Source organism: Bos indicus x Bos taurus, chromosome X (assembly GCF_003369695.1).
Source record: "Bos indicus x Bos taurus breed Angus x Brahman F1 hybrid chromosome X, Bos_hybrid_MaternalHap_v2.0, whole genome shotgun sequence".
NCBI lineage: Eukaryota > Metazoa > Chordata > Mammalia > Artiodactyla > Bovidae > Bos > Bos indicus x Bos taurus.
Window position 1 is genome coordinate 17,686,448 of NC_040105.1, and position 21,960 is coordinate 17,708,407.

Genomic DNA, 21,960 nt, shown 5'->3' on the forward strand with positions numbered 1-21,960 from the left:
AAACTGTGGGATTGAGACAGTCTTGGTTTTGTTCTGTTGGAATTTTTTAAAATCATATACTTACTTGGGTTATTTTCATTTAAAACAAAAACAACCAGAATTAAGTCACACTATAATCTGGAAGTTCCTCTTTTAAAAATTTAGTCAAAGGAAATAATCACAGAAGGTACAATGATGCATATACAAAATGTTATTTTTAATAGCAAAAATCTGGAAGCAACCTAAATGGTTATCACACAGGAATGGTTCAATAGATGGTGGGGCATCTTGACAATGAATGATCACACAGCTCTCTGACAGAAAAGGAGAACTCATATTGAGTTTTAAAAACTGGTGACATTGAATATGACCTCATTATTGTATGAAGAGTGACGTGTGCTACATGCACATTCAGGATCAGATAAAAGTCTAGAAGATGCATATAAAATGTTGACTATGGTTATTCCTGGATTATAGAATTAAGGACAATTTCTATTTGTTTCTTCATATTCTTTAACTTTGAGTTGTTATTATTATAATAATTATTGCAAAGAGCTTCTATAAGCAGAGGAATAACAGAGCTATTTCCATTTTGAGAAACAAGTAAGCAAAGGATTTGGGGGGCACTCAGCAGTGCAAAGAGTAGTGTACAGGTCACTAACCTTTAAGGGGCCCATCTCCAGGCCCTCATCTGATGGAGCCAGAGAGGCCATCACCAAGACTTTTCCAACTTATGCTTCATCAAGCTTTTACTCATTTCCCAAATGAAGAGTCACCATCTGAATTTTGCATATAAATACCTAATTCTGATTTTTACTTTTCACAACTCAGATCAGTGACATCCAGTGATAAGAATAATCAGCAAATTTAAGATATCTTTCAATAGGAAAATTCTTTCAAGCCAGTGCAGATGAATACATTTTTTATTCTAGCCAACTGCTGCCTGCACTCATGTCCTTCTAGGCAAGCAACAGACCATTCAAAAAACTTTTCAAGAAGTCCTCCTACTCTTAAAATAGTGTGTTAAAATGGTGTTTTCTTTTTTATGCTATTTTCCTTTTTATGTAATTGTGAAAATATTATGTTAGAGCTGACAGAAAAAGACATAGAGGGATATATTTTATAGATATCATCAACTTGTCCCTTAAAAATTTTTTTTGCAACAAGAAACAGGAATATGGAAGACATATGACACATTGGAAGCCTTACTTGTCCTGTGGCTTATTTAGGGAATTTTATTTTGCGTTTGGAAAATGACAGACTTCTGCTTTTAGGTAGACAAATATGAACAACTCACAAAGAGAAACCAGACTACGTACTACTTGTAAACTCTTAGAAAATCAAATAATTTAGTGTCTCTATTTTACCCTGTATATGAGCAAACAAATAGAAATGTCCAGTACTACAAAATCAGCCAAAGATCTTTACCTCAATAAAAAGCAATTCAACAGCACCCAGAAGTCACTACTCACAGCTTCTTCATTCACCAGGAAAACGCCAATGTCCATGCCACCCACCCCAGAGTGAAACGCCCCATGGCTGGCTCACTCTGTGTGGACGTGGTCTTCTCTCCTAAGCTAACCTGAAGAGCAAGCTCATTTGTTTACCACACAAACATCTGTAATTGCTAAACATCTCGGTGACATGGTGTAACAGTTACTGCTTGTGCAGACTGCCCATCCAAATTACTCTCTGCAGTATGAGCACAGGAAAACCCCAGACACAGAGAAATTAGAAACATCTGTAAAAATTAATGGCCAAATTGACCAAAGTGGTGGGGGGTGGTTAAAACAGCAAATAGTTCCAGTGTCACATCTGATTGTAGAAAATAATCCTCCACATTATAGGTTGTTCCTTAACCCATTCACAGCAACCTCCCTCCCACCTCCACAGGGGATCCTAGCTAGCAAACACTTCATTTTAACCTACTAATGCAAACTCATCACAAAGCTTGTTAGAGAATAGTATAGGTAAGATACAAGTTAAGGGAACTTATTCCATCTCTAAAAGAAAATAGAAAAAAAGGGAAAAAAAAAAAAAAAAAGAAATACCTCTTCTCCCATCATGTAGGCAGCCTCCTCTTTTCAGTTTGAAAAGGTCCCAGAACTGCCCTGCAGCCCTCCCACTTCCTTCCAACAGCCAAAGGCACGGAGCCTGAAGGACCCAGCCTAACCCTGAGTCATACTTGGGACCAAATGAGCAACGGGGAGAACAAAGCTCCCATTTGTTTGTGGTTCAGGAAGCCAGGGCCGATTCATGGCTTGGGTGGCTTCGCGAAAAGTCCTCCTCCCTCGCCTACGTTGCCGCAGGAATCTAGGCTGCCTCCTCAGACCCGCAGGTGTGACCAATGGGACAAGCAACACACTCAAGGAGCGTTTATTTGGCAGGACTTGGCAACCACTTCTGGTTAAAAACGTCAGAGAGAAAATAAAAAACCCACTATCTTTCAATAGATGACATGATTTGGGAGTGAGAGATGTCTAAGATATGGTTTGTATATGAAATGCCCATCATGAGAGTGCCTGTATTTTAAAGAAATAAAATAGTTGTAAAACACAAAAATTACTCATTAAAAAAAGACAAAATCTGAAGGAGCAGCAGCCATGCCTTTATAGAAACACTTCCCTTAGGAAAAATACAGCAAGACTTCTGCCAGCCATGTCACCAGGAGTATCCTAACAGATAGGAATAAAGTGTTTAAATAGAAATCTTGTTTTTCGCCTAAATGAGATACCATTTTAATTATCATTGTGATGACTTCAGAGCCTAGTGCTTAAGAGTTCACAACTCTATAGCCGGAGCATCTAAGATCAAATATGCAGCTGAGCCACTTCCTAATTGTGTGATCTTGAGCAACTTATTTAGACTGTGTTCACCTCAGTTTCCTTATCTATAAAATGGGTATAATAGCACAATGATACAGGGTTATCTGGCAGATTAAATAGGTAATATATGTAAACTGCTTAGAAAAGTGCCTGGCACACAGGAAGTACCCTATGAGCGACTATTACAAATTCAAGCTCACTTCAATAGTATCCTCATCTTACTACAGTTTTCATGTATGGAGATTCTGATAACCGGTTTCAGTTATTAACTATGGTTAATTTTTAAATTGAGCTCATTCAAAAACCATTTATTCAGTATTTATTAACTACCTACAGTAGTAAAGGCTTTGAATAAGATGCTGTCCCAGTCCTCAAGAAACTTGCAATCTGCTTGAGTAAATAAGGCATAGATCTGCTTATGTATCAGGCAAGAAAACACATGTGAGAAATGTCACTTGCCTGAAAATGGCAAGTATGATGCATGTGCCACAGAATTAGCATTTTGAATTTAGAGGACAGATAAGAAATCCCCTTATCAAAACCTAATTAGGATGGGAGGGACAAGACAAATCATCTCTGCAGAAGAATTCCAAATAATTAATGTAGATACTCCACCCTGAAGCAGATGAGCTCAACTTCCCACTCGTGAAAAGCAAGGCATGTACAGTGACTTCTTCCCAAAGAGTTGATGGGGAAAAGGAGAAAAAACAGACCAGCTCTACAGTGGAGAGAACTGCTAAACATTCCCTCAGCTGGGAGACCAAGGTCAACATCACCAGTGAAAAGTCATGTGGGCTGATGGGATGAGAATGGCACTCCACCTATGTGGATCTCCCCCCAAATCCATCATTTCAGTCAAATCACGAGAAAAACATCAGACAAATGCCAACTTGAGTTCATCCTACAAAATTCTGTAAAACTGCCAAGGTTACCAAAAACAAGGCAAGTCTGAGAAACTGTCACAGCCAAGGGGAGCCTAGGGAGACCAGGGCAAGCAAATGTAACGTGGTCTCCTGGACAAGATCCAGGACAAGAAAAAGGACTTTAGGTAAAAACTCAGGAAATCTTTAAAGAGGATGGACTTTAATTAATGGCAACATTAGTTCACTAATTATGATAAACTTACTATATTCATGTAAGATGCTAGTAACAGAGGAAACTGGCAGTGAGATATGTGGAAACTCTTATTATCTTCACTATTTTTCTATAAATCTAAAACTATTCTAAAATTAAAATTTTCTTAAAAAATTAATTAGGAAGATAAGCCTGCTGAATGTACATGTATATATACACAAATGTATATATGTGATTTATAGACACAATGATGATGTTCTGACTATATACATCTGCATATATATGTGTGTATATATATATATATACATATATATATGTATATAAATGTATTTAATGCCGTCTCAGCTTAACTTTCTTATCTCTTCATCCTAAGCCTAGCTATTGATACAGATAGTCGAACGCGGACTCCTGGCATTTTGCTTTCCATAACACACAAAAGAGTTTTCTTTGAAAGGAAACTTGGCTCTTCTGTCAGTTCTGCTGCCAACCCAGTCTACAGCGGCCCAACTCAAAGAGTGTGCATGAGGTGGGCCCATCTGCCCCTTTCCAAGAGCTACTAGAAGTTCCTGGTGCCTGGCCAATTAGTCATCAACCACGGAACCCTGAGACTGGCAACTCTCCCAGCTACTTCCTCTCCCATTTCAGTCCACACTGCCCAGCACCTCCCCAGTTTTCTCTCCAAAGTGGCAATGTGACCAACACACTGCCTGTCAGAACCCCTCCACCAGTGTGCCAGCCCACCCAGAGATGCAGCCTGTGAGTAGGCTGGCAGACCTGAGGAAATAGGGTCAGGCCTTCCTGCAACTCAGGCTTCCCTTGTGGCTCAGCTGGTAAAGAATCTGCCTGCAATCCAGGAGACATGGGTTCGATCCCTGGGTTGGAAAGATCCCCTGGAGGAGGGAACGGCTACACACTCCAGTATTCTGGTCTGGAGAATTTCATGGGCTGTATAGTCCATGGGGCCGCAAAGAGTCGGACACAACTGAGCGACTTTCACTTTCACTTTTCCTGCAACTTCCCGCCCCCAAGACCCCTGCTGTCCAGCCAGACCCAGCCCTTGGCCATCACCACGCTCTCCCCTGGTCCCTGTACACACTGCTGGGACCATCAATCTCCAGGTATCTTTTAACACTTGGCTCAATTGTCACTTTCCTTGAAAAATCTCCCCTACACACTATTCCCTCCTCGCAGACTCCAGGCAAGTTAGCAGCTCCTTCCTCTCTAATGTCTTTAATGCTTTGGACATAGCTCTGCCAGTCCTTTTCCCCTGAATCAGAATGACTTTAAATATGTACTCACTTCTCTCTCATGTAGGGACAATCCAAAGCGCTAAATGAGAGGCCTGTATGTGACAGCTGATCTAAGGCGTGATGTGGGGGAGGAAGTATGAACTCCATTCCAGTTAACTACACCAGAGCTGCCCACCCCCTCCCCCTCGCCCCTGCAACAAACAACCTGCCAGGTGAAAAGTCTGCACACATTATGCTAACACAGCATCCAGACATGCTGCCTAGCCAATTCCTTTCCAAATGGATTGCCATTCCTTAGCTCATTTATCTAGAAATTTCAGAGCTGCCGCTGCTGATCCATAAAATACATTCAATAAAGCTTCAGCGAATGAAGGAATGAGCCACTTAATGAGCAAATGGAAGAGTAAATCCACAACCAGGCTACAGCAGACCCCAAACAGAATGGGTCTTCCTTTATTCTCATGGTTGGATTAGGACAAAACATATTCATGTATCCAGTCACAAATATTTATTGAAGGCCACCTATAGTTTACCAATGATTTTCAAGGAACTGTAGATACAATGGTGACTAACAAAGACAGGGTCCAAAATAATGGACTTGCTTTCATTTTTTAGACTTATTTTTAGAGCACTTTGAGGTTCACAGAACAGTGAAAGGAAGGTGCAGAGATTTCCAGATACCCTGTACCTCCTCACATGCTCAGCCTCCCTCGCTATCAACATTTCACACAAGAGTGATACATTTGTTACAACCAATGAACCTCTTTATCACCCAGGGTCTCTAGTTTACCTTAGGGTTCACTCTTAACTTTTCAATTCTATGAGTTTGGGCAAATGTTTTGTATTGCCCAAAAAGTTCGTTCTGTAAGATGGTTCAGAAAAACCTGAATGAACTTTCTGGCCAACCCCATATAATGACGTGTCTATCATTATGGAATCATACAGAATTATTGTTTAGTCACTAAGTCATGTCAGACTCTTTTGCAACCCTATGTACTATAGCCCACCAGGCTCCTCTGTCCATAGGATTTCCCAGGCAAGAGTACTGGAGTGGGCTGTCACTTCCTTCTTCAGGGATCTTCCCAGATCAGGGATCGAACCTGTGTCTTCTGCATTTGCAGGTGGATTCTCTACCACTGAGCCACCTGGGAAGACGTGCTGTACAGAGTATTTTCAGTGCCCACATGTCCTCTGCACAGCATTTACTTTCCAATGGCCGATACTGAAGACTTGGTGACGTCAAACAGCTACCACAGATGCAGCAAAATTTATTTCTACTTCTCTAAGTGTTAAAATTTCCATAATGAAAAGTTAAGGACATGATCCTGGAGACTGCACTGCTATTTATAGGCATTCCTATTCTAACAACCAGAAGGGTAACAATAACTACTAACGTTAATTCAGTGATTATTCTATGCCAGGCACTTGGACCCATTTTTGTGTGTGTTACTTAATCCTCCTAACAACCACATGAGCCAGGTTTTCTTGCTATTCTATTCTACAGATGAGGAATCTAAATTTGTAGATATAATAATAATTTGTCCCAGGAAGAGGCAGAATTAGGATGTGAACATTGGGAATTCTGACCTTCATGCTTAATAACCACTACATTCCTAAAAACACAATTTTAAGGTCTCCTGGGAATGTGATTCTTGGTGACCATATGGCTGCTATTAAACATTTCATGGAAAATACACTATCTGAATGTTTTAGAAAGTATACATGAAACACACATAAAATACTAAACAGCACCTACTATGTCCAAGAGTAACCCTGTATACTGCTTCTGGTTCCCTTTTCTTACCACCAATCTTCTTACCTTTCCTAGATTAGGAAAGATAACACATAAAGCAAAGTCTGAAAATCCCAGACACTTCATTCAGCTTAGGCAACCAGTGGGCATCTCAATTCCATCTGCTTTTTAAAAATCACAGGTCTTTCATCTGCTTAAGAGATGTCACAAAATCTTATCTTTCAACCACTGTGCAAGACATTCAACACTATAGGTCTCAGATAATCATGACAAGGTTTGACCCAGTTGTGTTTCATTAATCAAAGTTTGTATCATTAGCTCCTGGGATTCCCCACAGCTACAGTCTTCAAAGGATTAGAGACATAACTCTCTCATTTTTAAGCAACTAAGATAATCACTTTAGATGTTTACATGTTTTAATCTTACATCAGTATACAGCTTGATGAATTTTTACTAGTAGGGATAAAAAGACTACCTGAGATATATATGATGATATTAAAATTTCTCTTCCTGCAATTTAGCTGATTAAAAAAACTGATTGCTAGCTCATTTATATGTGACTTTAATTCTAATTTTCTGTTACAAGTAAAAGCTACAATGTTGATATTATCAAGGCATTAATTTGGATGCCTGTGATTCTATAAATGAGATTCAAGATGATGAGAGTTAAAAAAGAGACTGATACAAACACAATATCTAATTTGTGGAACACAGAAGAAAAAAAAGAAAGAAAACAATCATTTCAAGAGAGAGAGAGAGAGATCATAATGGAAATCAACTAAGACGGGAAGACCATGGAGCTTCTTATAGGGAATCCAATAGGGCAAACAGCCAACCTAGAAAAATATTTTTTCCAATCTGGCCATTTGAAGATCCCAGACCAAAAAGACTACTTTTCCCATTAATTTAGGGGGCCAATACTAGCTGTACCTAGGGCACTTAAGCATGGAATAAGCTGGTACCAAAAAGCCAGAATTATTCTATAGAAAAATATATCAGGGACTTCCCTGGCAGTCCAGTGGTTAAGACTTTGCCTTCCAATGCAGGGGGTGCAGGTTTGATTCCTGGATGGGGAGCTAAGATCTCATACGCCTGTCTTGGTCAGAAAACAAAAACATAAAACAGAAGCAGTACTGTAACAAATTCAATAAAGACTTTGAAAATGGCTCACATCAAAAAAAACAAAACAAAACATATCAGGTTAGGTAGGTCTTGGGACTCACCTGTGCATCTGGAATTGACTTACCCAGGTGTAATACCTGACACATCTTTCTGAGTTTATTTGGCCAGGAGTGATCACCTGAGTGACTTGTGAAAAGAGAAGGCGTTCAGAAAAAGAGTGAGACGAGAGCAGGGTCACAGGGAAACAGCCTGATGAGGAAGTTCTCTCTCTGGTCCACAGGTGGGAGATAAGGTATAAGCCATGTTCATGAGAATAAGGTCCTGTCTAGGTTGCCTTCTTACAGTCTCTCAACCCGATCTCTAGGTGGATGACTCTAAAACCCACACCCACAGCTCTCTCCCCATTACTTATTTACCCAACTGCTTGATGGATGCCTCCCTTGATGGTCCCACAAGGACCTCAAAATGCAGCTAGTCTAAGACTGACCCCATAACCTTCCTTCCCCAATATCTCTAATCAGGGAATGATATTGCCATCCATCCAGCTGCTGGAGTCAGTTGCCCAAGGCATTCTCTTCAAGTCTTTCCTCTCCTTTATCCCCCACATACTATCAAACTTCTTGATTCAATCTCCAAAATATTTCCCCCAAATACTTATAATAATAGTTCAAAGCTGTTAGAAAATTTGTTTGTCTTATCTTGATGTTTCCTTCCATGTAAAGGGGAGACCAAACGGACATTCTCTCTGGACACTCTTGGCCTCTGGGCAGAACTGAACACTCTTGGAACTCTCTGTATCCCTATTCACTTTTCCTGGGATAGTGAAATGACTTCTCTGATATGTGAATTTAGAAAAAATAAACCGAGCATGCTTAGCTCAGCTCTTCTTTCTCCTCTTGGAAATTGACTGTCTCTGCTGTTCCCCAAGGAGCAGGCTCTTCTACATCACATGGGTCTGCCTGAGTCCAGCATCACTGAGACTGGGTGAGTGAGTCTGTCTAATTCTGGAGATCAATAGCTAGGTCCATTTGATTCTCCTAATCTATATCCTCCAAATTTTCCTTCATCAATAACAACATTGTAATATAACACAAATAGAGAAACAGACACAGATCATAAATATATAACCTGAGAAATTTTTACAAAGTAAAATAAGATCTATGTAAATAAACGTACCATGTTCATAGATTGGAAAGGTGTCAATTCTCTCCCCCTCCCCCCAAAGTATCTGTAGAGTTCAAGTAATCCCATTCAAAATCCAGAAGGCTTTTTGGGGAGTAGGGATTAACAAGCTGATTTTATATGAAAATTTATATGAAACGGAACAGCCCAGGAAATCTTTTGGAAGAGAAATAGAGTTTGTGTAGTTACAGTACCAGAAATCAAGGTTGACTACAAAGCTACAGTAATTAAAGTAGTACAGAATGACCATAAGGACAAACAGACCAACAGAACAGAGTATGGAAGTGAACCCACACATACACAGGCACTTAAATTATGACAAAGGTGACCTTTTTGACAAACAGGTGATCTTCAGAAAGGATGATCTTTCTGATAAACAGTGCTGAGTCAACTGAACATCCATACTGAAAAAATAAGCAAAAATAATATTCTGATTTTCCATCCACTGACTCACCTTATTCATTAACTGGTTTAGAACCTACGAGGAGGGAAATTTACTGGTAGAGTCAATATAAGTTTCTGTTAACCTCTCTCCTGAATTCCAGTTACCTGTCATCTGTAATCCACTCCTCCCACTGCAACTTGGAATACTTTCCCTAAACCGCATATCTGATCATGTCCTTCTCTGCTGAGAATTGCTCCCCACTGCCCTCAAATTCAAATCCAAACTCCTTAACAAGTCTCAACAGGCCCTTCCTAATCTGGGCCCGGCTTTCTTCTTCGTTCTCATCTTTTCCCACTTCCTGCTGGAAGCTCGACACACATTCTGTGCTGTTTTCTTTTCCCTTCAAGGCAAGTATACATGTTGCTCTTTCCACTTTGACAACTCTGTTCTCCTCTGCCTGATGAATGTGTACTGCACCCATGGTTCTCAGCCTAAACATCACTTCCTCTAGGAAGTAGGTACACACAGACACACACGAATACACACTCTCCAGCCTCCCTAACCATTTACCACTTTCTGCCATGCCCAAGCCTTCCTGCAGCACAGCACTATGTTCTCATCCTGGTCATGGCATTCCCCACACTGTATTATTCTTCTTGTTTACTTTTCTGCAGTTCTCTGATGGGCAGTGACCTGTTCTTATTTACCACTGTATCCCCAGTGCTGAGCGTATAGTGAATACTCAATAAACACTACCTGAAATGAGTTACATTTACAGTTTCCAAGTATCTTCAGCTATATAGCATTTTTTTTGAAGTCCTATGATTCCCTGGTGGTGCAATGGTAAAGAATTCGCCTGCCAATGCAGGAGATGTGGATTCAATCCCTGATCCAGGGAGATCCCCTGGAGTAAGCTATGGCAATCCATTCTAGTTTTCCTGCTTGGAAAATCCCATGGACAGAGGAGCTAGTGAGCTACAGTCCATGGGGGTCACAAAGAGTTGGACAGCATGTAGCAGCTGAACACACACACACACACACACGAAGTAGGATAGGTATAAAGAGTATTCCCATTTTACAGATGGTCCAACTGAGGTAAAGTCAGTTTGTAAAGGTCAATCAGCTAGGACAACGGTACCACACCTTTCTAATCTTATGATATTCAACTGAATTCACCTTTAGCCACATCATATTTTCCACTGTTTTTGATATAACACATATTTAGCTCTGGCCTGAGTTTAAATGGTACATTTTCCCCCAAGTTTTTTTTTAACCTTTATCAGAGGAAATTTCCAACATGTACAAAAACAGAGCACAGCATACTGCACCCCCGTGTATGCACCACCTAGTGTCAACAACTATCAACTCATAACCAATCTGGTTTCCTCTGTGCCTCACCCACTCTTCCATCTTCCAACTTACTGGAAGTCAAATCCCAGACATTAAATCATTTCATCTATACATATTTCGGTTAAATGGTGCATTAAACACATCATTCACAGGCATATTCACAACTGGTAGTGTTAAAAAGGTTCATAACTGGGGTCCTTCCTTATAGTTCAAAAAGAGAAGCAAGAATACTAATTATTTCCTTGTTGTTATGGGTGGGTGTTAAAACTACACCAGTATCTCTCTCCTGGTGTTTAATCATCAGCATTCAACCACTCCGGGTAGGGTGATACAGATTAAAGCACAAGTAAAATAAGCACAGAATTTTCAACTGACTCAGAAAAGTAGATCTTTGAACTTCTCACACTTGAACAGAAAGCACACTAGAATGCTCGCAGCTGTTAACAATTATCATAGTCCTTTTTTTCCCCTCATGTAAGTTATCAAACCAGTCATGTCAGAAGGTCAACTGCCCCAGCCTAAGTGGAAGACCCGCTTGTGCTTCACTGAACACAGATGCTGTCACATGAGATCCAGTCTGTGCTTCTGCAAAACTGAAACAGTGAGCTCAACTCTCAAAGGAAACTTTCTTCCTTAAACATAAATCTCTGACGCAGAACTATCTCAAAAGCGATGAGAACCAGGTTGTACACTAGTAAAACATCATCACACTCATGCGCTCCCACGCCAGGTTGTGCAATAACATAATGGATCCATAAATCTATGGAACTATCCATGGCGCCAACAACAGGGGGTGGAGAGAGTTTTAAATCCTCTTAGATGCTGTAAAAATTGTCCGCTGCCAGTAAAGCAGGCTGGGAAGTTTACGTTTCCCCCAGAGACTTCACAATGAGAAGCAGGCTAAGGGAGCTGCCAGCACATGGTTTCATTCTGCAAACAAACCATGAATCAAGATGCACACACACGCTGTATGTGTGTGTGTGTGTGTATTACTCTGATGAAGTTAACATTTCATGTCTGTAAGACCGATGCAGTAAATCTTGTTTCACAAAGATGCAGCGAACCATACAACTACTATATTTCCAACTATATAACTGTTATCTTATCACACTCAGTCCCCTCATTTCATAGATGTCTGTAATCTCTAAAGTGCTAGTTTTAATATTATTCCTGTAACTAATACTGAGCACCTACCATGTGCCACACACTGTTCTAAGCACATTACACACATCAGTGAACAAAGAATAAACATAATACAAGATAAACATTATGTCAGAAGGGTGCGTGTGCTAGGGAAAACAAAAAGTGCAGTGCAGGAGGGGCCAAGGGGGCAGGTTCCTGAATGATGGGGCATCAGGGAAGAGAGGCAGGCAGCTGGAGAGGGGTGCAGATGGTAACAGAGTGTCCAGGCAGAGGCCCCCCAAGAGGGAGCATGCGTGGCATGTGTGAGGAGGAACCAGAGGGCTGGGAGTGAGCAAGCAGGGAAAGAGCAGTGAGCAGAGAGGTCCAAGTGGCCATGGGCTTCAGGTCATCCTAGCTCCTGGGCTGTGGGGAAGATTCTCACTTTGGTTCACAGGGGAGCCTCTACAGGTGTTTGAAAAGAGTGGCATGACCCTGGCTTCGACACTGACACTAGGCTGTAGGGGAGGGGAGACCGATTAGAGGTCACCGCAGTGATGGTGAGAGCGGAGCTGAGGAAGGTGCCAGACACGCTTAGGAGGCAACGCGGTAGGGCTGCTGATGGATCGGCCATGGGATGTGAGGGAACGAGGGGCGTGAGAGACCACCCCAGTGCTTTTCTCCCAAGTGATGGGAGGGGGAGCAGCACTGCCCTCAACTGAGATGGGAAGGCTGTGGGCAGAGTGATTTGAGAGGGAAGAGGATGAGTTCTGGCCTGGACAAACTGATAAGAATTTCAGAACTGCAAGTGACTTTTTCCCAATCTGCCTTCAGTTGTTCTTATTAATTTGCCACAAACTTGGCCATGAATAAAAAAAATACAATTAAATTTTTTTCCAGCATTTCAGGAGTTCAGTAGCTAGTAAGATTTCTCTGTACAGAAATGATGTGTTATACTGCTATACTTAAAATGGATAACCAACAAGTACCTACTGTACAGCACAGGGAACTCTCTTCAATGTTATGTGGCAGCCAGGATGGGAGGGGAGTTTGGGGAAGAATGGATACATGTATATGTATGGCTGAGATAGATAAGAATTTATCTTATATAAAATTGTCTTATATAAGGATTTATCTTATGTAAAAATAAGAATTTAAGAACTTCAAGTGGAGATATTCAAGTCGGCAGCTGGACATGTGGCTGGCCGTGGGGCTCAGAGGACATGTGCTGAGGTACAAACCTGGGAATATTATATTTGTCACTGATTATGCACACGCGATGTGCTTTTACACAGAGAAGAATTAGACCAAGAATCATAAAACAAAAAGAAGGAATTAACTGTTCACTGACAGAGTCAATGATCATGTTCATTTCAACCTCTTGAATAAAATGAAGAAAAAACTGTATTCATTGTTCCTTCCCAAGATGGGAACTTGCTTTTTTTGTAAATATCTCCTGGAATCTGAAAGTGACTGTGTTGAACAGAAATGAGCTCACAAGCTGGGATACTAAATAGTTTTCAGATCTTGAGAAACACCAAATTGATTGCTGAAGGAAACAATGGTGTATAAGAGAAGTTTCCACGAAAGAATTTAAATGAAACAGTCTTTTGTTTTTAAGTGTCTGTCCTTTCTGTCTTACTCATTTCTCAGATGTTTAAGTGTCCAAAAAGTTTCCTTTCCAGATTTTGTTTCTAATGCATGATGACACCAGGCTAGGTTGCTGGTGGATGGAGGGAGGGAGGTGGGTGGAAGTTCTACAGCTGCAGAAGATGATGCAACTTTCAAAAATTCATCTCACTGAAAAATGGAAAACCCTTAAAAGCTGCGGATAAACCTGCAGTAGCGATGTTGCCAATACCCCATCCCCTAAGCCTGCTGGCACAAACGTCAAAGAGAAAATTTCAGCACTAAATCAAATTAACAAACATTCCTTAAGCACAGCACGAGTGTAGCTTATTACAATCTGGAAAATTCCACAGTATCTATCAAATCCTAAGCAAGGCTATGATGCTTAGAAGTATACCACAGAAGACGTCACTGACAGCCACAAGCATGACGGCTCGGGGTGTGTTGCTGTGGCAACCGAATAGTCAGCAGCAGCACGCTGTCTGCCTTTCACCAACCCAGAACCAGGGGCAGGACAAAACAGCCAGCTCCCTGACAGGAAAGACCCAGGCACTCACAGCGAGGGCCATCTCCGCCATTCATGCACGCAGGAGACTTCCTTGTGGCAGTCTGAAATCATTTGCACCAAAGACCTTGAGAAAAAAATGCATAACCCCTTTCTCCAGTGCAGAAGCAGTCAACATGCCCCAGCACAAAGCACCAGAGAAACATTCCAGGAGAGGAGAGAGACTGGTGGCTGCCTGAAAAGTATCAAGGTCATGTGTTTAGCTGAGACCAGGCGTGAGTGGCTTTTCTCCAGAGAAAACCGAGAAGGGCTGGTCTATGGGAAAAGTCACCCTGAGAAATGTTCCGTAGATAGGAGATCAGTAAGAAAAGCAACAGTAAACTAGAGCGTGAGCCTTTTTAAAAGCTGTCCTCATACAGAAGGTGAGCTGCACACAAGGACAATGAGAGCCCAAGAGAGGCATAGGACATCTTAGACGTCAAGCCCTACGAGGTAACTTTTGGATACAGGACATTATGTGGAAATAAAACAGAAACTTTCGAACATACCTTTTCCACTGGCAGAAAGTCATTTTCTACTTCAATCGACCTTGGTCTTAGCTTTATTGGCTTGTCTTTGAAAATATCTCCAAAGCCCACTCCCTTGACTTTCTTCGGCTGGATGGCAGCTGTTGCGACTGTGCCGTTGGCACCCTCAGATTTGGTACTGCTTGAGTCACCCCCGTCACTCTCGGAGCCTGTAGTTTCCCTTAAACCTGTCAAGAGCGGGGATGGGGAAAGAAAGAGCTCAGAAATCAGCCACAGCCATGAAGCACCTCATAGCCAGCCAGGAACCACTGCTCCAAGTATCATAGGGTACAGGATAACTTGCATTGCTGTTGTTCATTTAGTGTGTAAGGATGTTGCAGGGAGGTGGCTCTGAGTTTTGTTCCACCTCCCCAGCCTTGAATTTTAAGAAGCGAATCAAAATTTTTCAGAACATCCAATTTCAAAGCAGATGCCTCTGTCAATGTGACATGTCACCTCTTTTCAGCCAGAGCCTGGTTCTTAGCCAAATTTGTTTTGGTGCAGACTATGCAGTAACAACCTTTCCTGCCCCCTCTCGCCTCCCAACCCAGTCAGTACCACATACTGTACCTCCTATCTCTATGACATGTCAATTAGCAATTAGCAACGAAAGTAACATTTCCTAAAGGGAAACTGTAAAGCTAAAAGCCATTTAAACAAATTAGCAATTAAAGAAACCACACAAAATTATGACTGCCAAAGAATTAAATTTCTGGATGGCTTTACAAGGAATAAATGCACACAGACATGCTTCTCTAGGATAGCACTAAACCAAACTTGACATTGAAACACTTTCACTGGCAAGATGATTGTATTTGTTAAAGAAGGAAAGGAAGCTGCCTTGTGGGAGGCCAGAATGCCCCAAGCCTCCAGCTCTTCTTCACTCCCCTAACACCAACGTTTCCCTGAAGCTGAACTCCTTTCCAAAGAAGAACACTGGGGACATGACACCTTTCCTTGGACTTCCTGTGGTCAAACCATTATCAGCAAGACAGCGTGGACACTTACCTCCCCAGATTCCTTTTTCCCCAGGCTCTGCCCACAATCATGTTCCTAAAAGGAAGAGCCTATTTGTTTCTAGTTAATCTCTGAGTGTACATTCTTACTTTGATGGCTAGTACATTAGTCATGGCATCAAAGGACAAGAATCAAAGGACATTTTATGAAAAGTCTACCATTAAGCCTGTCTCTAAAAGACTCGAAATGTGCAGAATAGCTCCTGAACATTGATTATGTATCTGCTGATGACAATGATGCTCTAGTTCTCTATTAGCCACATTGTGTATTATCTTCCTACAGGTAAGGTGGCCTCCTAGTACCTAAGAAAAATACACCAAATCACTGCTTGCATAAATTGTCATAAAATGTCGAAGTCATTCATACACACAAGTGTCAGTGCAGGAAAAAACTGTTAAATGAAAACAGAAAAAAATACAGAAAAGTCATTAAAAATCGCTAACATGTTTCAAAATCAAATCTTTTAAACAATGGCTGTGTTTGTTGTTGCTGCTGTTTTCAATAAAACAGTAATTATAAGCCGGAAGGGGGGGGCAAGGAGGAAGATCCCAGGTGTACACTTTAATTAACTAAAGAACAGCATTTATGAGCAAGAACAGAGGGCATAAGAATAAGGAACAGCCCACAACAAGGGGGTCGGCTGCAATTTACAGGACTGGATGCAAGTGTGCAAACATGGAGAACCTCCCTGGATTAGCTATCCATTCATGTGTTTATCTGTTCATTGTTTGGGAAATAGCCCTGCTGGAGGTATAATTTCGGAGTCTAAATATTATGTCATTTCCCCTTTAACATGTTCTCGTTTTGCCGTATGGATTCTTTCTGTGTGATAAATGGCTCGTATATTCTTTTCTGGTTTGGAAAGAAGCATTTGAGAGTGGAATAAAGAAATGGTTAGTGAATAGAAACCATCACCGTACCATCACCCCTCCCCCCAACCGCCACGAGCACCACCAGCAGAAGGCAGCAGGGCAAAGGGAGTAGGGCGAGGCTGTTATAGGTATTCAAAGAAAAGAATGGGAAGGATTCTTTTTATCATTCCTCATTACCTAGAAACATAATATTTTCAACCATTGGCATCCTGATTTCACTGAGTTTCTGGTGTTAGGGATTTGCCACCTTCTGTACTCACCTGAATAATTTTGCATTCATCACTGTGAGAAATGCTGTTTATGTTACACAGGGAAAGGCTGCAGGGTCATTCAACCACACAAGCATGGGCTGGGAAGGAAGCACACGGCAGATCTGTCTTCCAGAAATTCTGGCAGCCTGCTTCTATCACTTTCCAGTGTGATACAAGTTAAATATCTGAATATCTAGATTGATGAAAAACCTCAAAATCTAGTACCTTCCCTTTGGTGGGAAAGAAAGGTGGCTTTTCATGTTCACGTCTGTTTGGTGCTGTATCTTTTGGTCCCTGGTGCTCATAACACACACTACTGTGGAAAATATCCTTATGTCATGCTTGGCATGCCACATGACACCCGAGGGCAAGGAAACCCAAAGTGTGGTCTGTGGACTGGGGCCAGGTCATGAAGGGTTCGTTACTGAAACACTGGGTAACAAGCACGGAAAGTGTCTGTGCACAGAAACACTTATAGCAGTGTGTGCTGATGTGACTTTCAGACGTGTGGCCCACAGACTTGTCTATGTGAATGGAGCACAGACCAGCCTTGGTCGGTCTGCTCCCGCAGGGAGGCACAAGAGGTGCAGCACATGTGCAGTGAAGGCACGCCCAGAGGGACCAGGTTATCTGTCCGCAGGGGGATGGAAATAAAAGTACACTCTTCTGCAGACAGTTTGAGAAGCCTGGCTCTGGAGTTCATGCCAGAACCTTCTCTTTCATAGTCGTGTATACATCTCTATGCACACATATGTGTATACGTCTTTATGTACACATATGTATATATGCACACTAAGGCGGATGATTTTCCTTTGCCGTGAGAAAAGAACAAAGCTTCCTCAGGTTTGCTATGGCCACTCATATAATTGGTTGAATTACAGAAAAGTCATTGTCAATAATTTCCTTACTATTCCAGCACCAATCAATTCAAATCCGCGAGCTACTTCTATTTATTTTCAGTTTTACACTCACATGTCTAGTGCTTACTGTGTGGCAGGCCCGTTCTAAGAACTTCACAAGATTCATTCATCAATCTCATTTATCTCCATCCCCTCAACTTTTGGCAGCTTTCTTTCCACTGCACCAAAGGCTACACCCCGGTCCTGCCAAAAAGAAGTCTGCCGTGTGGTGATTGGCTGAATGAGCAAAGCAAAATATCATTTCTGGCATGGACTGTTCATGCCCACTTCTTACTTCTTTGAACCGCACAATGAGGCAATGACTTACTGATTGACCCACTCAGTAAAAGCAATAACCTCGAAGGGCTGACATCTCCATGAGAAGCCATCTTACACCACTCCAGAGGCGCAGATACTGGGACAAATACATATGCCATGACCAGTGTTACGGATCCCTTCTCTGCACGCATGGTTCATGCACGCATGTCACACACATGACAGAGGCACAAAGCAAACAAGACAGCGCTGGGGGCTGGTGATGGGAATGCTCCTGCAGCACGCACCAAGGAGACGGCACTTATCTCAGGCAAATAAGCCCATGTCCTTGGATGAGAAATTCACAGACACTTGGCAGAAGCATGAGCAGCTCAGGGGAGTGCAGCTGCATCAAAAAACACAAGTACCCAGATCTTATCTTTAAAATGCCTCCTGCTGTTAAGGTCACTCACTGTAATAGCGTCTGTGGCCCTCCGTCTTTCCCGGTGCGGCTCGGTACAGAATTGTCCCTTCAAAGGTAGTCTTTCCTGACAGTGAATGAGAAAAGAGAAGGGGAGAGAAAAACAAGAGGGGGGAGGGGGAGCAAGTGATGGCAAAAGAAGGAAGAGGAAGAGTCTTTAACTGAACTTGTCTTCAATGAATCCACTTTAAGCTTCATCCACAAAATTAATTAGAAATCATAAAGGCAGAGTTTAAGAATGGTACAGAATGAGCCCAAAGTCCCCATGCAACCATGATGGCAATGAGCCCCAGAACTCACCTCTCTGATGCCTGGCCTGTGGATTATGCCCAATTTAAACCTGGAAGCCACTTCCACATTACACCTCAAGAGCAGGAAAATCCCAATTAACCAGAGGAAATCTAACCAATCAGATTCCTTAGGTAACTCAATCTTTTCTGTAGAGTGCGACTCAAACAGAATATAGATTTTGGTCCATTATCTTTTATCTTCTACCCCTAGAGCCCAAGATGATACAAACTGATACTCATGACCCCAAGAGTCTAAACAAGGCACAGAATCCTTTTTAAAAGATTTTTCATTCTTAGTATCTTTAAGCAAGAAAATGTACTAGAATTCTAGAAAAGGGTTTTTATCAATGAGGTTTGAAACCAATCGTGACTTCCATGTTGATGTAAGGGGTTTTCTGCTTAGCACCAAAGATGCCAGAAAACCCTCTTTTTTAAACCACCTTAATTGAGGTTTGCCATGTCAGTCATGAGACTGCACTTAAGCATGAGGACATAGGACTCACCCAGTATCAAATTATCTCCTTTTTTGTTGTTACAAGTAGAAGTTAACAATAGCATAAGACTGGGCACATGGCTAAAGCCCAAATCTCTCTGGAATCACGAGTAAGTACAGAGACTACACACACTGCCCCAGTCTGAATGGACGAACACACACACACACACACACACACACACCCTACATTAGGAGGTAAAATGGTTTAATAAAGACAAACAATATATGCATTACTCTAAGTTATCCAAGAAACAGATCCTATTATGGTTGTGAGCTAAATATCGAACTGGAGGCCACATAGCTCCCTCATAAGAAGTTATTGTTATAGCTCCCTCATAATAAGTTCGAAGGATGAAAAGGTAGGCTACGTTTACAAAGAGGCAGAGAGGAAAACTGAGTGACAGAAAGCAACTTGTCTCACTTTTTAGAAACACTCTAGGAAAATGGGAAACCCCATTAGGGACCATCATGTTAACTTCTGGGCCGTGTCACTCCTAATACATGAAAGGAACTGTAACCGATCAGATCAACAAATTAAATGGAATCAGGTATTGCCAATTTCTGTGTCCTACAGACATGGTGGACTGCTTTGAAATCTTCCCTTTTTGACAGATGTGCTCCAACTAACTAAAGCAAAAACTTAGACATTCAAATCACTGGCTACATAGGGGAATCAAAGAAACAAGTGTTTTAGATGTTCTCGTTAGACTTGTAGCTCTTAAGGACTTGATGACAAAGCAGAGCAAGTAACAGTGGCTGGTTTTTATTTGGGTGAATTTTTATCCTGCTTAACTTCAATCATTAAGGTAACATTACTCCTAAGGAGTACAGCTCTCTTGTGAGCCAGATTCCCCCCATCCAAGAACTGAATGGCAGCAGTCCTCTTGGTGTCACAAAAAGAAAAAGAAATCAGAATTTCAATGAACAATTTTTCAATTATTTTCAAAAAAGTACTCCAGTGTTTCAATTTCCTCCAAGTACAAGAGAACCTCCCTTTGTTCTTCTCCAGGACCAAGTCTGAGAATCAATGAGGTAGACATGGCGCTTCTGTCTCTGAATGGCCAAGCATTTCTATAAAGGTGCCCCCATCCACTGGCAGCGAGATGACTGGAAGAGGAGCCTGGGCTGGGGGTGAGCAAGGACACACACATTCCATCTAAAGAACAAGAGAGATGGGCCATGGAAAGGCCATGAATATGAGTGCTATTTATTTTATGAGGTGGGGGGGATACTCTACTATTAAATATTAGTATTTGAAGGCAGAAAACTCTGTAAAGGGGAAGGATTTTTCAATTTCAACACAAAATCATATGCTTACACTAGCATCTAATTTTGCCTGAAACTCTATTTCATCAATTTGCTAATTGCTCCTTCCTGCCACCAGAACATCATATACAAAACAAATATCATTTAATATTAAAAATAAAAAAGTATACAAATACCAAAGCATGGTGGATACCAGCCTGGCTTTAGTTTTTATAAGGCATGGGGCATTAAGTAATCCATTTCTCACAGCTAATGAAAACAAATATTTCTATATCATGGGGGTGGTTTGGCCTAAGTTTTAAAAGGCCACCGTCTTTGTCTTCACTTGACAAGTCACTAAAGTATCTGAACTTATAATTCAAAAATAAGGAATCAGGAAAATAAGAAAACCAATTAAAACTCAAATATCATGGTTATTAAGGGTTATAGAAAGAAAATGCAAACTTTCTCCCTCTAAAAACTATGGGAAAAAGCTTAAAACATTTCTGTAGCTAAACAATGTTTTCTTTAAAAAGAAAAACAGGAATGCTTTTTAGTTTTACAATTATTTCATACACTTAAGAAATTAAATAATATCAAAAAGATGTTAGAAATAGGAGAGTCACATATCTTAAATGTGAAGCAAATGAAGTATGCATGAAATTGAAATTGGACAATAGTCATATCTGGATTTCTTTGCCTCTACATCCAAATAAATCTTATAGATCAAGATACTTTCTGATTATAATTTAATACCATAATATAATATCAATATAATTCATAATCAGTTCTATTTCACATCATTTAGTCAATACTTGCATATGCAAAATTGTCACTGAAAAGGTAATTAATTCATCATAATCTGTGATAATTAGATGAAATAAGTTAAACTGTACTCAGCTTTGAAATTTGTTACGTGCTCTGTGAAAGGGTAAACTACAGGCCGTAAGGAGAGGCAAAACTGAAGTGCGTGCAAAGTACAGGCAGGAAGGCTCACCTATATGGTGGCCTCAGAAGCCAGGACACACCCCAGACTCCATCTCACTGGGCTTTAGTGTTCACACTGACAGCACATTAGAGCTCTCAATTCCCTTCCATCCCTGACATAAGACCTTGCCCACACAAGTAAACCCTTAGATGTTTTGTTTTTTAAGAATCTAATTTAATTTTTAATCTAATCTAATTTAAAAATCAATTTTTTTCACTGTTAATCTCTTACACGGGAGCCCATTTCATTCTTCAAAAAAAAAAAAAACCCTTCCTGTTTGGAACCATTTTGCAAGCCCTAATGAGAGAAGAGATGTAGGTGATAATCATCAGTAGCTAATATTCAAAAAGAAACAGAACCAGACATTATGAGCTTCCAAATACACTGTCCACCACCACCTATGAAGCAGCTTTTTACCCCTACCCCCCAA

The 21,960-nt window shown here is 41.1% G+C and overlaps 1 protein-coding gene across 9 annotated transcripts in view; it reads right to left on the bottom strand.

Moving 5' to 3' along the window:
- Positions 1-21,960, bottom strand: part of SH3KBP1 (SH3 domain containing kinase binding protein 1) — a 333,390-nt gene that overhangs the window by 129,763 nt on the left and 181,667 nt on the right. For 5 of the 9 annotated variants that reach the window (XM_027533394.1, XM_027533396.1, XM_027533391.1 and 2 more), the window contains 2 exons: positions 18,507-18,581; positions 14,722-14,927 (listed from right to left, as the gene is read on the bottom strand). In XM_027533394.1, the coding sequence (XP_027389195.1) occupies positions 14,722-14,927; positions 18,507-18,581 (281 nt within the window). Of the gene's footprint in view, positions 1-2,030; positions 2,132-14,721; positions 14,928-18,506; positions 18,582-21,960 lie in introns of those variants that run through there. The other 4 variants (XM_027533395.1, XM_027533399.1, XM_027533397.1 and 1 more) reach the window with 2 other exon arrangements.